This window comes from Camelina sativa, chromosome 9 (genome assembly GCF_000633955.1).
Source record: "Camelina sativa cultivar DH55 chromosome 9, Cs, whole genome shotgun sequence".
Lineage (NCBI taxonomy): Eukaryota > Viridiplantae > Streptophyta > Magnoliopsida > Brassicales > Brassicaceae > Camelina > Camelina sativa.
In genome coordinates this window covers 35972963-35987288 of record NC_025693.1, presented here as the reverse complement: position 1 = coordinate 35987288, position 14326 = coordinate 35972963, and the positions used below count along the sequence as shown (strand labels likewise).

The 14326-nt window shown below is 39.8% G+C and overlaps 4 protein-coding genes across 7 annotated transcripts in view; 1 reads left to right on the top strand and 3 right to left on the bottom strand.

Annotated features, from left to right (window-relative positions):
• Positions 1–4394, bottom strand: part of LOC104714402 (golgin candidate 5) — a 7743-nt gene extending 3349 nt beyond the window's left edge. Inside the window, exons 1-14 of one of the 4 annotated variants that reach the window (XM_019229648.1) lie at positions 4184–4394; positions 3825–4051; positions 2747–3519; positions 2119–2295; positions 1968–2039; positions 1759–1833; positions 1564–1678; positions 1328–1389; positions 1195–1242; positions 729–1013; positions 577–636; positions 346–429; positions 189–254; positions 5–103 (exon numbers count right to left, since the gene is read on the bottom strand). In XM_019229648.1, the coding sequence (XP_019085193.1) occupies positions 5–103; positions 189–254; positions 346–429; positions 577–636; positions 729–1013; positions 1195–1242; positions 1328–1389; positions 1564–1678; positions 1759–1833; positions 1968–2039; positions 2119–2295; positions 2747–3519; positions 3825–3978 (2070 nt within the window). In that variant the 5' untranslated portion in view covers positions 3979–4051; positions 4184–4394. Of the gene's footprint in view, positions 1–4; positions 104–188; positions 255–345; positions 430–576; positions 637–728; positions 1014–1194; positions 1243–1327; positions 1390–1563; positions 1679–1758; positions 1834–1967; positions 2040–2118; positions 2296–2418; positions 2491–2569; positions 3520–3824; positions 4052–4183 lie in introns of all 4 variants that reach the window. The other 3 variants (XM_019229647.1, XM_010431753.2, XM_019229649.1) reach the window with 3 other exon arrangements.
• Positions 8311–12274, top strand: LOC104714401 (homeobox-leucine zipper protein GLABRA 2-like). Its single transcript, XM_010431749.2, has 9 exons — positions 8311–8497; positions 8622–8884; positions 9697–9814; positions 9913–10452; positions 10535–10639; positions 10729–11119; positions 11221–11492; positions 11585–11671; positions 11748–12274. The coding sequence occupies exons 1-9, from the start codon at positions 8420–8422 to the stop codon at positions 12126–12128; spliced, it is 2235 nt and encodes a 744-aa protein (XP_010430051.1). The 5' UTR covers positions 8311–8419; the 3' UTR covers positions 12129–12274.
• Positions 12485–13178, bottom strand: LOC104716001 (30S ribosomal protein S17, chloroplastic-like; the record flags this gene model as incomplete). Its single annotated transcript, XM_010433360.1, has 1 exon — positions 12485–13178. A coding segment is annotated over one exon (522 nt), but the record flags the coding sequence as incomplete, so codon positions are not given.
• The window catches only part of LOC104716000 (rop guanine nucleotide exchange factor 12-like), a 5561-nt gene continuing 4441 nt past the window's right edge, over positions 13207–14326 (bottom strand). Inside the window, exons 2-3 of the mRNA XM_010433359.2 lie at positions 14130–14323; positions 13207–14035 (exon numbers count right to left, since the gene is read on the bottom strand). Of these exons, the coding sequence (XP_010431661.2) occupies positions 13367–14035; positions 14130–14323 (863 nt within the window). The 3' untranslated portion in view covers positions 13207–13366. The remainder of the gene's footprint in view (positions 14036–14129; positions 14324–14326) is intronic.

Here is a 14326-nt window from a genome sequence, read left to right as displayed (position 1 = left end):
AAACCTGGGCCTCTAGAACATTGATCCTTGATAAAGTTTGTGAGAGACGTTCATTCACAGAGCGTTCTCGTTCTTCAGCTGTTGCAGCTTTAGTTTCTGCTTCCTGAATATTTGTAGAAAGTGAACAAAAAGATAGAAAACAAAAATAATTCGCTGAATATAGCGTGTAGCAGTGTTGTTCATAATACCTGCAATCGAGCATTCAGAGTTCTTTCTACAGCAGCCCAAGCTTCTGCTCTTCTGGTTGTAGTTTCCTATCGTCAATCATATAAGAAGCATGCAATATTACAATTATTTTTAAGATTCAAATCTGAAAAAATAAAACAATAAGGGTCAATTTTCTACCTGCATAGCCTCAATCTGTCTTAGGAGAGGCCTTGTCGACTCAGGAACCTGAGTGATCAATTCCTCACATCTTCGCTCACTAGCCTACAAGAAGGTTAGTTTAGCAAACAGAACAAACTATTAGTAACTAGGATTATTGTTCAAATGCCATGGCTACTAATAGTTTAAAGACCAGAAGACCATAACCAAACAAAGAAATATGCATAGAGACAACAAAACATCTCTCTTTACCTGATAACGTCTTTGAAGGTCCTCAAATTCTCCACGGAACATGTCTTCCTTAAACACTGCCTGCAAAAATTAGAGACCACCGACTAGATAAGTAACTAAAATGATCAGATGAGAACCCAGTAGTATCCCAAATTTAATCGAGTAAGACAAACCTGTTGCTCCTTTTTGCTTAAGGTTTGCCTCAATTCTTCCAGCGCCTGGACTAGCATAGATTCCCTCTCGCCGGCCTCCTTTAGACGATTCTCTAACTCTGTTCTCGCTTCATTGTTGGTACGCTCCTCAGCTAATGCTTGAGCTTCCTTCGCTGCAGCTAATGCATTTGAGTAATAGTCTTTCTGAGAAGTAAGTTCGGCTTGATGTTTTTCAATGGTCTCTTGCAGCAACTTTTCTGTAGCTGTCTTATCCCTTTTAATGCTTTCAACCTTATTTTCTTCAGACTGGCAATTGAAAGGAAAAAATAATGAAGCTTAACAAACTTGACCAATGCTTTAGTCATTTAGATATTGATCCAGCCTTTCATAAAACTTCTGGAAAATCAAGACAACCCCCTCATGCAGTTTCATTCATTAACGATGTGGTTAGTGAAACAACAAAGACATAGCTCGCCACATCAATTACCTGAAGCTTTGTGATCAGTCCTTTCTTCTCTTCTTCGCCCTCTCTAATCTAACCCTCAAACAAAGGTAAGAGACGAACCATGAGATTGATGGTATTAATGAAAGATTGAAACACGTAGACATTGAATATATACCTGAGCCCTTAGCTTTCTGATCTGAGCTTCTTGAGCAGCCTGTTTCTTTGAAAGCTCTTCGCCTGAAATGATGGGTATTAATATCAAGGGCTCAAGCTGAACAAGAAATGATGTCCTTTCATTTTTCAGGCATGTTAAAAAAATTACAGTTCGCTCTCGGGAAGCATAAACACAGTTTTCTTAACCCGAGAAAGTATGATGATCCATAATTCAAGCATTCCAAATGGTGGCCTTACCTTCAGCCATAACTTGATTTATAATTTCATCTTTTTCCTTCAAAAGGGCCGCAGCATCACTTTTCTTGTTCTGTTCTCTTCTAAGTGTATCCCGCTCTTTGGTGAGAGCATAAACCTACAATGATAAGCACCATGAAGGCATATTTATAATGGAAGAGGAGAATGAAAAGAGAAGAACGCTAAAAGAAAACATACCTTCCTCTCAAGAGTTGCAACTCTTTGATGGTATTCTTCTCGCAAAGACTCAACTTCAGCTTCATTAGATTTCCTCTGTTGAACAGAGGTATTAGAATTTAGAATCAAAATCAACCCGAAGGAAAGGAAGATGGTTTAAAGACTGGGGAAACAATTAATACTTCATCTTCATCTAATAAAATATCAACATCCGGCATACTCATTAGTACCTTCAAATCCTCAGAGACAGATTTTAGCTGCTCATTTTCATGCATCAACTTCGCAATCTCATCAGCCTTTGCCTGCAAACAAATCACCAGAAATTTGGTACTGAAGCACCATATCTGTAACACAACCTTTCATGGGAATCTAAATATGTACCTGAGCTTGCCTTGCAGCACCTTGCAGGGCATTTTCCAACATTTTCATTTCCTTTTTGGTCTTCTCTAATTCCAGAACAACATCAGCGGAGTCGGAAACATTTGTAGCCGAGCTTGAACGCTGGTTTTCATTGAATTCACTAGCATCCAGTCTTGAATCTAGTTCAGAAGACACAAGATCTACGATTCTCTCTGANTAGAATCAAAATCAACCCAAAGGAAAGGAAGATGGTTTAAAGACAGGGGAAACAATTAATACTTCATCTAATAAAATATCAACATCCGGCATACTCATTAGTACCTTCAAATCCTCAGTGACAGATTTTAGCTGCTCATTTTCATGCATCAACTTCGCAATCTCATCAGCCTTTGCCTGTAAACAAATCACCATAAAATTGGTACTGAAGCCCCATATCTGTAACACAACCTTTCACGGGAATCTAAATATGTACCTGAGCTTGCCTTGCAGCACCTTGCAGGGCATTTTCCAACATTTTCATTTCCTTTTTGGTCTTCTCTAATTCCAGAACAACATCAGGGGAGTCGGAAACATTTGTAGCAGAGCTTGAACGCTGGCTTTCATAGAATTCACTAGCATCCAGTCTTGAATCTAGTCCAGAAGAAACAAAATCTACGATTCTCTCTGAAATTTCATCTGAAGAAGATCTCTTTGGTACAGAAGACTCATGAGGAGGACTATCGGACTCAGAAATTGACGGATGAGCATCAGGAGACTCTGTACTATGTACATTATTTATATCAGGTGAAACTTCATCATTTCTAATCGAGGTTCTCTCTTCCAGAGTTTCCTGTTGAGTTGTTGTCTCATCCGTATCAGTAGACTTATGCAGTCCATCTAACACAGGGGGGTAAATTGCGTCTTTGTTATCTAGAGTAACTTGTCTTGTTACAGCGTCTTCTGGCTGTGATTCCTCAACCTCTGATTCAGCATCTCCTCCTGACTCGGGATGTGAATCTTGAGAAGCTGTCATTTGGGGCTTTTCATTAGGTTCAGGACTAGTCATGTAACCTGATGATGCAGGATTCTGAAGAGAAGAGTCTTCGAGAACCATCTGTGATTCAGGATCATCATCATCATCTTTGAGATCTAAAACAACAGTAGTCTCTGTTACCTCGGGAATTTCTGCTTGATCAGCTTCTCTTATCACATTAGTTTCTTTCTTTGCTTCAACAGATACTGCTTCTTCAGTAGCAAGATTAACAGATCCTTCTTCTTCTTCTTCTTCTTCTTTTTCTTCTGTTCCTTCAATAAGAGACGGATTATCTGTACTGACGGAGTCTTCTAAAGTATCTGGCTTATCATCGGAGGTGTTACCCATGAAGGACATAACAGGATCGAAGAGACTTTTGGTATCAACAGCAGGTGGCCACATACTTGAAGCTGCATTAGAAAGACAAGGAAATGTGAAGAGAAACCAAGCAAAAAAGAAACTCATGACACATAAAAGAAGATAGTGATTTTTCTAGTAATGTTAAGAAAACCTAGCCAGTAGAAGCTGTGGGTAAGCTAAAGGGGACAGATCCAAAAGATGTGAATAAAAATGGAATATCTGAAGCACAGTAAATCCCATAACTGTATCATTGCAACAGCAGATGGATGGATCGTATTAATTTTCTATGCAACCTTGACGAAACCTCTTATATAGATGATTCCTATGTAGATGATGATGATAAAGAGAAGAGAACCTTCAGCGGGGGCAGATTCTTCGGACTTGTCATCAAAGCCAAGGGCGTTGTCGAAATTCTTCTCGATGTTTTTAACGCTCTCCTGGAATTTATTGACAGCCCCGGTGAGATCTGGGAATCCTCCCAGAGAAACTTTTCCACTGAACCAAGCCATTCTATCTATTTAAATCTCGCTCGTAAAGAAACAAAATCACCGGACCAGATCCATCTCCCAAGCAGACCTGCGCCTTACAAGGAAAACAAATAACCCGAGTTTCAAATGGTGCTCGTGCGTGGCGATCACAGAGAAAAACAAAAAAAAACAAAAGAGAAATTGGGATCTTCATCAGTTCACGGGGGAAAAAAAAAAAAAAACTTACGAGATGGAGATGCGTCGTCCTTGCCGTGATTGATGAATGAGAGCCGTCGTGATCGAATTGCCGAGGAGGAGACAGCAGAGAGACCGACCCCCCGATTAATCCTGCTTTTCTGGTAGATCCCAAAATCGCAAAATTCCAAATCCCTTTTTTTTCTTTTTTTTTTTTCCACCGGCAGCACAAACGGCGTCGTTCTACTCACTAATCAAAAACGTTCTGTCTTAATAATCCTCCCTAATCTTTAATTTGTATCATTTTATGTTTTGTTTTGGTCTGAATTTACTTACTAGTTACTTTGTTTGTACCTACTAGTATTTATAATCCAAGTAATATACGCTGCTAATCAAAAACCATACTTTCTTTTGTATGCATAACATAACATAACGTACATGGCCCGTGTCCAACTGTTTATACTTGTAAGGGAAAACAATTGCGTGATCCAGCCTAATTAACCAAATTGGGCCAATAATAGCCCACCAATTCTGGGGCCAATAAACCCGGCTTTAGGTTCCGCACGCTCACGAACATGACCTGCATCATGCATATAATTAGTTTTTACCTTTTTTTAGTTTAGTTTAGAAACTCCCTCCTCTACATAATTTGATTACTTCGTCCGCTTTGTTTCTTGACAACTCATGTAAATTTCATACTCTCCCTCTACGTAATTCAACTATCATCCTCTTTAATTTAAATCACAATTATATATATACGTTTAGCATTTTCATTTAATTAATATATTAATTAAAATACTACAACAAACGTAACTGGAATGAAAAAATTATGGATCATACCAAAAAATGTTGTCGTAAGATTCAAAGTATATCCCAATACGGGGTACTCACTAACTAGCTCTCGCACAATTGTCTACCTTTTAGCTTTCATCTGATTCTCTCCAACTAACTATCCATCTTTTGTTTTGTGGTTGGAGGTACCAAGAATATTAGGAACGTACGACTCATATGATGAATCAAATGCATTGTATTAATTGTATACGTTTTTTTTTCTAAGTATATGGAGCAAGTTGTGTCCTCACTGTCTTTATCTGGCACAATCTCCTATGCCACCATTCCCTCTTCACACGTGTGCACACTCAATGTCACAATTTGCATATACAGGTTTGCTTTCGCTTTCAGCGCGAGATCACACCATATTCCATTTTGGTGGGTCAATTCTCTATATAGCTAGATAGTCGTAATTATTTGTAAGAATGTAAATTAGTTTGAGACCAAACAGCAACAAGAAAGAAAAAGAAAAAAAAAGGATAGTCGGTTGCATCTTGGAATCAGCTTAAGAAGTTGTCTTAATTAATTTGATAGACCCCACTAATTCCAAAGTTGATTATTTAGTTGCTTTCAATTAATATCCGCCTAAAATAAGCCAAAAGAGGACTCGTTTTGGAGGTTGCCAACATGGGTAAAAATATAAATCGTAAGAAAAGGAAAGGTTTTATTACGCAAAACCCTAAGTATGTAATTGAGAGAGGAGAGCAGCCAAAAGGAATGAAAGGATGAAAAAAGGAATCTGTAGGCAGTATTTAAGTAGTAATTAATATAGATAGAGCTAGCGGAGGAGATGTTAGGAGGCATTAATTTAATTAAAGAGCATGTGGTGAACCGTAAATGTTATGGTTGCTTCTCTCTCTCTCTACACATTATGTATCTACCTTTCCTAACTAACAATTCCATCGACCGTACGACTAACAAAGAAAAAAGAAACTGACGAAGCTAGCTAGCTTTTTGAATTGCAGATATACGTATATTTTATTTATTCCACTAGCTACGTAGTTATACTATTATATATTACTCAGTACTACGTACGTGTTCTCCATCAAATGTACGTATGTATAGGTTTTAATCAACCTACGAACTAGCTCTCTATACTTTTTTTTTTTGGTATCAGACTAGCTCTCTAGATATACTGTTAATTTGTAAGTGACTGAACTACAAACCATGTAGTTGCATGCATGTGTCTTGTGAATATGTAATATGTTATGGAGTTTGCGTACACATATAAATGATAGTATCGAGATCAATGTATGAAACTGTAAAAATCTTTAAGTCTCGATATAATTATAAGAGAAACAAAATTTGATTTTGTTAAATATGTATATACACATGTGCATATATATATATATAAGTGGCCTTCTTATACATATAATATATATATATATATAGAGAGAGAGAGAGGTAGGGTAAGTAAGTAATAAAGAGAGGGTGGAGAAAATGGAAAGGGGTTGGAGGCAAACCCATAAAGAGCATTCATTTCCTTTTAAGGTCGCTGAAATTAATGAGTAACGATCGGTCAAATCCCCTTCTCTCGCTGACCGACGTCTCTTTCCGCTTCCCCCCCTCACGTCATCCTTTTAGCTTCTTCTTAATTCTATTCTATCTATATTTTTAACTTTCTAACAACAACTCTTCCTTCCCCTCATGCCTTTACCGTTAGTCGTCTTAATATTGTTTATTTACACTGCTACTAGCTAGTGTATTAGATTCGATTTTGGATTCCAGGAATATATATATCATTAGTTTTATACTAGTATATATATTAATATGGCCTGGAGCACAAGCTATATATATATATATAGCTAGCCATTTGATCAACTAATTAAGGTTTACCATCCATGTAGCAGNGTGCCTTTACCGTTAGTCTTCTTAATACTATTGTTTATTTACACTGCTACTAGCTAGTGTATTAGATTCGATTTGGATTCCAGGAATATATATATATATATACTATTATTAATATGGCCTGGAGCACAAGCTCTATATATATATATATTAGTATAGCTAGCCATTTAATCAACTAATTAAGGTTACCATCCATGTAGCAGCTGTAATATTCTGTAGTCATCAATCTCTCTTACCAATGCTTTTCAAGTTTCCTATGCCGAATAATGCAATTACTTGCGTACTATATATACACCCGAGTTTACAATACAGTATATGTATATGGTAGATATATAGATTGTCTAAAACCAAAGATGTGATGATGATAGCGTTTTGCATAATTAAGTTACCAATTGTTTCAAAGAAGTGATCTGATCAACAATAATAGATAAACTATAGTACGTACATACACTATATTAAATTATAACTAATTGTATATAGTAGTAAGTAATTAATAAACAAATACAAGTCATGAAAATAAGAGTAATGATGATGATAGATGCATGATGATAATTAAGGAGGGAAGAAGAAAGCAGAAAATGCGGTTGGAAAATTAGGTGCTTAAAAGTTAGTTGAGTCCATCCCCAGTATCTAACGGTCAACTCTCTCTTTTTCTAGACTTAGATAGATTAAATTAAACCAATTAATAATTAAGAAATCATAATCTGACAAAATATGTCTTTCTCTTTCTCTCTCTACACACTTAAAGAAGAGACAGGGGAGAAGTTCGTATTTTGTTTTTATACCCTTAAAAATCAATCATGCAACCCGCCGCGCCGGCCCCCTTATTCTCATTCCTTCTCCCCCACTGTCTACAGTAATCTACTGTATTTAGCAACGTCATTATATATATTTGTAGTTGTACGTAGTTTTAACGGATAACAATTCATGATTAATGGCATGGCATGCATAGCCAGCTACTTATATATACACGTATGTTCAAGTTCAACTCTATCCTCGCATGATTTTCAATCCATCAGTTCTTGTGCGGACACGAACGATTATAAGTAGCTGATTTTCCATATTCAAATTTAAATTTTGCTGGATACATATATAGGATAATCGAATTATTTTTATAGAGCAAAAAAAAAAAAAAGAATTGTCGATCGTTGGCTGCAATTTCTGTAGCTGGCCATGTTTTAAACTAATCAATTGTCGGATTGAAGAAGCTAGTAGTCAATATTATAAATAATACTATACTCCTACTTAATAAAACAGTAAAAGAACTAATTAAAGAGATGGGTATATTAATTATTTTTTAAAAACTAATTATAATAAAATTAAAGATGCACCTAAAAGTCAAGCGGCACGTAGAGAAATGGAAGAAAATATCTGAAGAACGACCGGTTATATAATTGGAATTGAAGAGGCTACTACTGTATATCATCATCATCCATCGATCGATCATATATAGCTTATAATTAATACTATAAAAAGGTACATTTATTGTTGGTAGTATATTTTAAAAAGAAAAGAGAGAGAGAGAGATATATATATATATATAAAAGGAAGAGGAAGTGCGACGAGAAAGAGGGGAAGATAAGCAAATTAAGAAGGGATTGGATTTTGTATGTCAATGGCCGTCGAGATGTCTTCGAAACAACCCACCAAAGATTTTTTCTCATCTCCAGCCCTCTCCCTCTCTCTCGTACATAGCTCTCTCTAATTCTTTCTGTATAATACATACATACATACACTCACATAAACATAATATAATACTATAATTTTGTTTATATTGATTTTAATGGAGACATATCTGTCTACACGTACAGGCTGGGATATTCCGAAATGCATCTTCCGGCAACACCGACCCTGCCGAGGAGGACTTTCTGAGCAGAAGGGTAGTTGACGATGAGGATCGTACAGTGGAGATGAGCAGCGAGAACTCAGGACCCACGAGATCCAGATCAGAGGAGGACTTGGAGGGTGAGGATCACGAGGAGGACTTGGAGGACGACGACGGCAACAAAGGCAATAAGAGGAAGAGGAAGAAGTATCATCGCCACACCACCGATCAGATCAGACACATGGAAGCGTACGTTCTTTCTCTTAACCCTCTTTTAATATTTCCTCTCTATACCATTTTTATGCTTCAGTACCCCTCATCCCACACTTCTCCTAATTATAGTTTCACTAGGGGATGATCCGATATTACTTCATTAAATCCTTTCTCTTAACCCTGTTTTAAGATACTTTCTTTAAATCCTTTGATGGCAATGCCCTTAGGGTTTCAAACAAAGGAACTTCATTATTTTTTAATTAGTTGTTTTTTTTTTCCTTCTGTGCCTGTTCATTTCTAGATCTCCACCCCTCCCTCCCCTCTTTTTATTTCCTCCCAAATATATATACATATATATGTGTGTGTTTTATTTCATGTAACACCTCATCTCCTTATACTCTTACTTATATATATATAAGTAGTACTTAGTGGAAGGATGATGGTGTCTTGCGCTGAAGAGTAGCATAATATTTCACACGTTAATTTACGCCTCTCAATTAGTTTCACACCTATACTTAAAAGCTAAAAATGTATTCATATATTGCCGATGATGATTATCCAGCATTGATCATTTCCATGCCCTTAGTTGCATAGTTTGCCTACGCTTTCTCTTAATTATAAATTCTCGCCCTCTTGTCCAGACATGATGACTTTAGTTGTAATTATACTACACTATGTAGGCTCAAACGATAAAGTGTTAATTTGTTTCGTTCGATCATAATTAAAGCCTAATGGTAAGTATAGTTAGGGTTCAGTTGCTTGCATATGTAAGACGTCTTAATTTAGAAAACAACAAACACATGTAAATAATAATTAATATGTCTCTGAATTATTTGATGAGGTTGCAGGCTATTCAAAGAGACACCACATCCGGACGAGAAGCAACGACAGCAGTTAAGCAAGCAATTAGGACTGGCTCCTCGCCAGGTCAAGTTCTGGTTTCAAAATCGCCGCACCCAGATCAAGGTATGTATATCTACGTGACATTTATTGATTTGTGAGAATATATTTTAAAAGACCATGCATGCAGTAATTAGTAGCTATAAAATAAAAACACTGAACAGGCTATTCAAGAACGGCACGAGAACTCGCTGCTCAAGGCTGAGCTAGAGAAGCTGCGAGAGGAAAACAAAGCCATGAGAGAGTCGTTTTCCAAGGCGGCTAATTCCTCCTGCCCCAACTGCGGAGGAGGCCCCGATGATCTCCACCTCGAAAACTCCAAACTGAAAGCCGAGCTTGATAAGCTTCGTGCAGCTCTCGGTCGTACTCCCTATCCCCTGCAGGCTTCATGCTCCGAAGATCAAGAACAACGTCTCGGATCTCTCGATTTCTACACTGGCGTGTTTGCCCTGGAGAAGTCCCGCATCGCCGAGATTGCCAACCGAGCCACCCTTGAACTCCAGAAGATGGCCACCTCCGGCGAACCTCTGTGGCTCCGCAGCGTTGAGACTGGCCGTGAGATTCTTAACTACGATGAGTACCTCAAGGAGTTTCCTCAAGCTCAAGCCTCTTCGTTTCCTGGAAGGAAAACCATCGAAGCATCCAGAGATGTGGGGATTGTGTTTATGGACGCCCATAAACTTGCCCAGAGTTTCATGGACGTGGTACTTAATTTTTTAATTTTTATTTTTATCACTAAAGGATGACTCAAGGATATATGCAATAAATTAATTGATGTGCGTGCAGGGGCAATGGAAAGAGATGTTTGCGTGCTTGGTCTCAAAGGCGGCGACTGTTGATGTAATCCGTCAAGGTGAAGGGCCTTCACGGATTGACGGTGCCATTCAGTTGGTGAGTTACGTTGTCAACTTTCTATATTTCATACTTAAAGTGACACTTAATGACGACTACTGAGCTGATACATGGGAATGGACTGGCAGATGTTTGGGGAGATGCAGCTGCTCACTCCGGTCGTTCCCACTAGAGAAGTGTACTTCGTGAGAAGCTGCCGGCAGCTGACCCCTGAGAAATGGGCTATTGTGGACGTCTCGGTGTCCGTGGAGGACAGCAACACGGAGAAGGAGGCTTCTCTTCTTAAATGTCGGAAACTACCCTCAGGGTGCATCATCGAGGACACCTCCAACGGCCACTCCAAGGTCACCTGGGTGGAGCACCTCGACGTGTCTGCCTCCACAGTTCACCCTCTCTTCCGCTCCTTAGTCAACACCGGTTTGGCCTTTGGGGCTCGACACTGGGTAGCCACACTTCAGCTCCACTGCGAACGCCTCGTCTTCTTCATGGCTACCAACGTCCCCACCAAGGACTCTCTCGGTCTGTCTATATCCCTGGATCCTCCATTTACTATCTCTGTCTTTTGATACATATAATCTTTTCATTACTTCTAAACTCTCTCTCGGTCTGTTGATGATCAGGAGTTACAACGCTGGCCGGGAGAAAGAGCGTGCTGAAGATGGCGCAAAGGATGACACAAAGCTTCTACCGCGCCATTGCTGCATCAAGCTACCATCAATGGACAAAAATCACCACAAAAACTGGTCAAGACATGCGAGTTTCTTCCAGGAAGAACCTCCATGATCCTGGGGAACCCACGGGAGTCATTGTCTGCGCTTCTTCTTCCCTCTGGTTACCTGTTTCTCCAACTCTTCTCTTTGATTTCTTTAGAGATGAAGCTCGTCGCCATGAGGTACATTCTCAAACCCATACACGTACATTTTATGCAAACGATAAAACGGGATTCAACTCATATATCTAACTATACATCATCATCATCATCAGTGGGATGCTTTGTCGAACGGAGCACATGTTCAGTCTATTGCAAGCTTATCCAAGGGACAAGACAGAGGCAACTCAGTGGCTATCCAGGTACGTAGGTTTATTTTGTCTGCACAATTCTTTCAATTTGTCTCGGCTTCCCTATAATCTGGATATCAATTTCCAGACAGTGAAATCGAGGGAAAAGAGCATATGGGTGCTGCAAGACAGCAGCACTAACTCGTATGAGTCGGTGGTGGTATACGCTCCTGTAGATATAAACACGACGCAACTGGTGCTCGCGGGACATGATCCAAGCAACATCCAAATCCTGCCCTGTGGATTCTCAATCATACCCGATGGAGTAGAGTCACGGCCACTGGTAATCACGACAACACAAGACGACAGAAATAGCCAAGGAGGGTCTCTCCTCACACTGGCCCTCCAAACCCTCATCAACCCTTCTCCTGCAGCAAAACTGAACATGGAGTCTGTGGATTCCGTCACAAACCTCGTCTCTGTTACGCTACACAACATTAGGAGAAGCCTACAAATCGAAGATTGTTGATGACAACAGGTGCCCACTCTCTTATATGTGAAGAAGAAGATGTTACTATCTATATATAAGTATATGATAATGTATAGCATTGCATTAAGTATTGTACAAAAACGAGGACGAGCTCTCTCTTCTGCAATCATATTATTATTATCCAACACTAAATATATATTTGGTCCACAAAGCTCTCAGATTCCATTCTCAAATATGAACCAAAACAAAAGTGGAATCACTTAGACCAGAATCCACGAAAAGGCATATTTATATTTTGCTACAGACTAAAGAACAGATAACAGTAGTTGGAATCGAAGACATTGCCAACACAAACATCATTCACATTCTAAATGTAACTGAGGAGGCAAGGCAGGTCAGGCAAAACAAATTGGTACTACTAGGAAACAAATCAGATTGAAATAACAAAAGCATTCCATAGAGATTACAGAGAGTTGGGGATACACAAACAAACAAACAGAAGAAGGAAAAAGAAAGAAAGAAAGACAGCTTTTACCGACAGAGAGAAAGAAAGACAATAGTAATGCTCTAAGCAGCAGCAGGCTGCTGAGACTCCAAGGGAATGCCAAGGAGGCCATCTCCTCCGGATTTCCTGGCGACGACAGGAAGAGCCACAAATGATTTAGTCTTACTGATGGGTCTGCTCTTTTCCAGCAGCACCACGTCGCCCACCTTGAACTGATTATCAGGGTCATGAGCTTGGTACTTCTTCTTCATCCTCACTCGCCTCTTGTACTTTGGGTGGGGAGCCAGCCTCACCACCTCCACCGCCACAGTCTTGTCGTTGGTTGCGCACACCACGCGCCCCTGCATCGTTTTCATCGCTCTGATGACCGGAACTAAAGCCGGCATTTTAGGGTTCGGGAATGAATTGGGCTTTGAGAGGGAAGAGAGAGGAGTTGAGCCATGGGCGAAGGGAGACGAAAGCTTCAGAGCTTGCAGAGATGAGGTTATTAGTGACGTCATCGTTCTCCCCAGAGAGGATTGGGTTTTGGAAGAAGAAGAAGAAGATAAGGCTACTTTACATTCATATATACAGATGAAATTGGTTTAAAATGGGTTTTACAGTAAAATGGGCCTAATCTTAAAGCCCAATTGGGGTTTTTTTTATAAACAAAGAATTACAAAGCCCATTGAAAAGTTTTGAATCCTAAAAAGAATAATTAATTTAATTTATCTGTCTTCCTTGCTCTGTTTTTTTGTTTGCCCCTCCTCCTATATCTCCCCCACCACCACATTTAATGCCGGGCCGTTGGACTCTTGACGCCGCCTAGGGTTTCTAGGTATGAGGTCTTCTTTGTGGTCACTGCGGGCAGCTTCTCCTTCACCAACTGATCATCCGATACATCTTTCTTGGACTCCAAGTCACCGTTCCCCTGACCAGCCTGATCGAAGTCCCATCCCATGAAATCCGACAGCGTCATGCTCCCGACCAGCGTCTCTTCCTCTGATTCAATCGGCGGGCTCCTCTTGTTCACGGCTCTGTCTGCCTCCAAAACATCGTCTATTCTCGACAGTACCGTGTACGCCAAGCTCTCCAATATTCTCGAGTAGCTCTCGAGCACCGCTTGACCCACGTCCTTGTTGAACTGGATCTTGCTGATGTCGAGTGAAGACTGAGAAATCCCTGGGTATCTATGCTTGAGTATGAGCAAAATGGTCTCAGCCCGCTCTTCGAACACCTCTCGCTTCTCCAGGCTCACTCCGGACGCCCATGGTGCCGATGACTTGCTGTCTTTGTAAACCATTTTGCGTTTCCATATAACGATTGATGCCTCGATTCTGTTTTTGAGGTCGACGATCTTGTGCTCTGAGGACATGTCCATGCTGTTCAGGAACTGGTCCGGGTCAAAGAAGTCCACCGTTATATGCTTGTACATCTGATCCCCGAGACTCGCCCTCCCGTTCTGTACAAACCAAACCAAATAAAAAAAACAATTCTGAGTAAGTATTATTCTCTCATACTCAATAACAAACTGGATTGTGTGGTTGGTTGGTTACCTTTGGGAGAGAGTCGATGTAGCTCTCAGGTATTTCCATCTCGAACAAAACCTGTGCGTTTATGGCCATGGCTGCCTTTAGAACCTGGTTTACACAGTCCTTCTGGTACTGCAAGAACCTTCTAGCTGCATCTGATAGACCATCTGGCGGAACTTTGACTGTCGGAATCCACCATTTTTCGTCGTTTCTCTTGTCTG

Coding starts and splice junctions, on each gene's coding strand:
- LOC104714401 (XM_010431749.2), top strand. CDS start 8,420: ATGTCAATGGCCGTCGAGATGTCTTCGAAACAACCCACCAAAGATTTT. Junction 8,885..9,696: donor CAGATCAGACACATGGAAGC/GTACGTTCTTTC, acceptor ATGAGGTTGCAG/GCTATTCAAAGAGACACCAC. Junction 9,815..9,912: donor ATCGCCGCACCCAGATCAAG/GTATGTATATCT, acceptor AACACTGAACAG/GCTATTCAAGAACGGCACGA.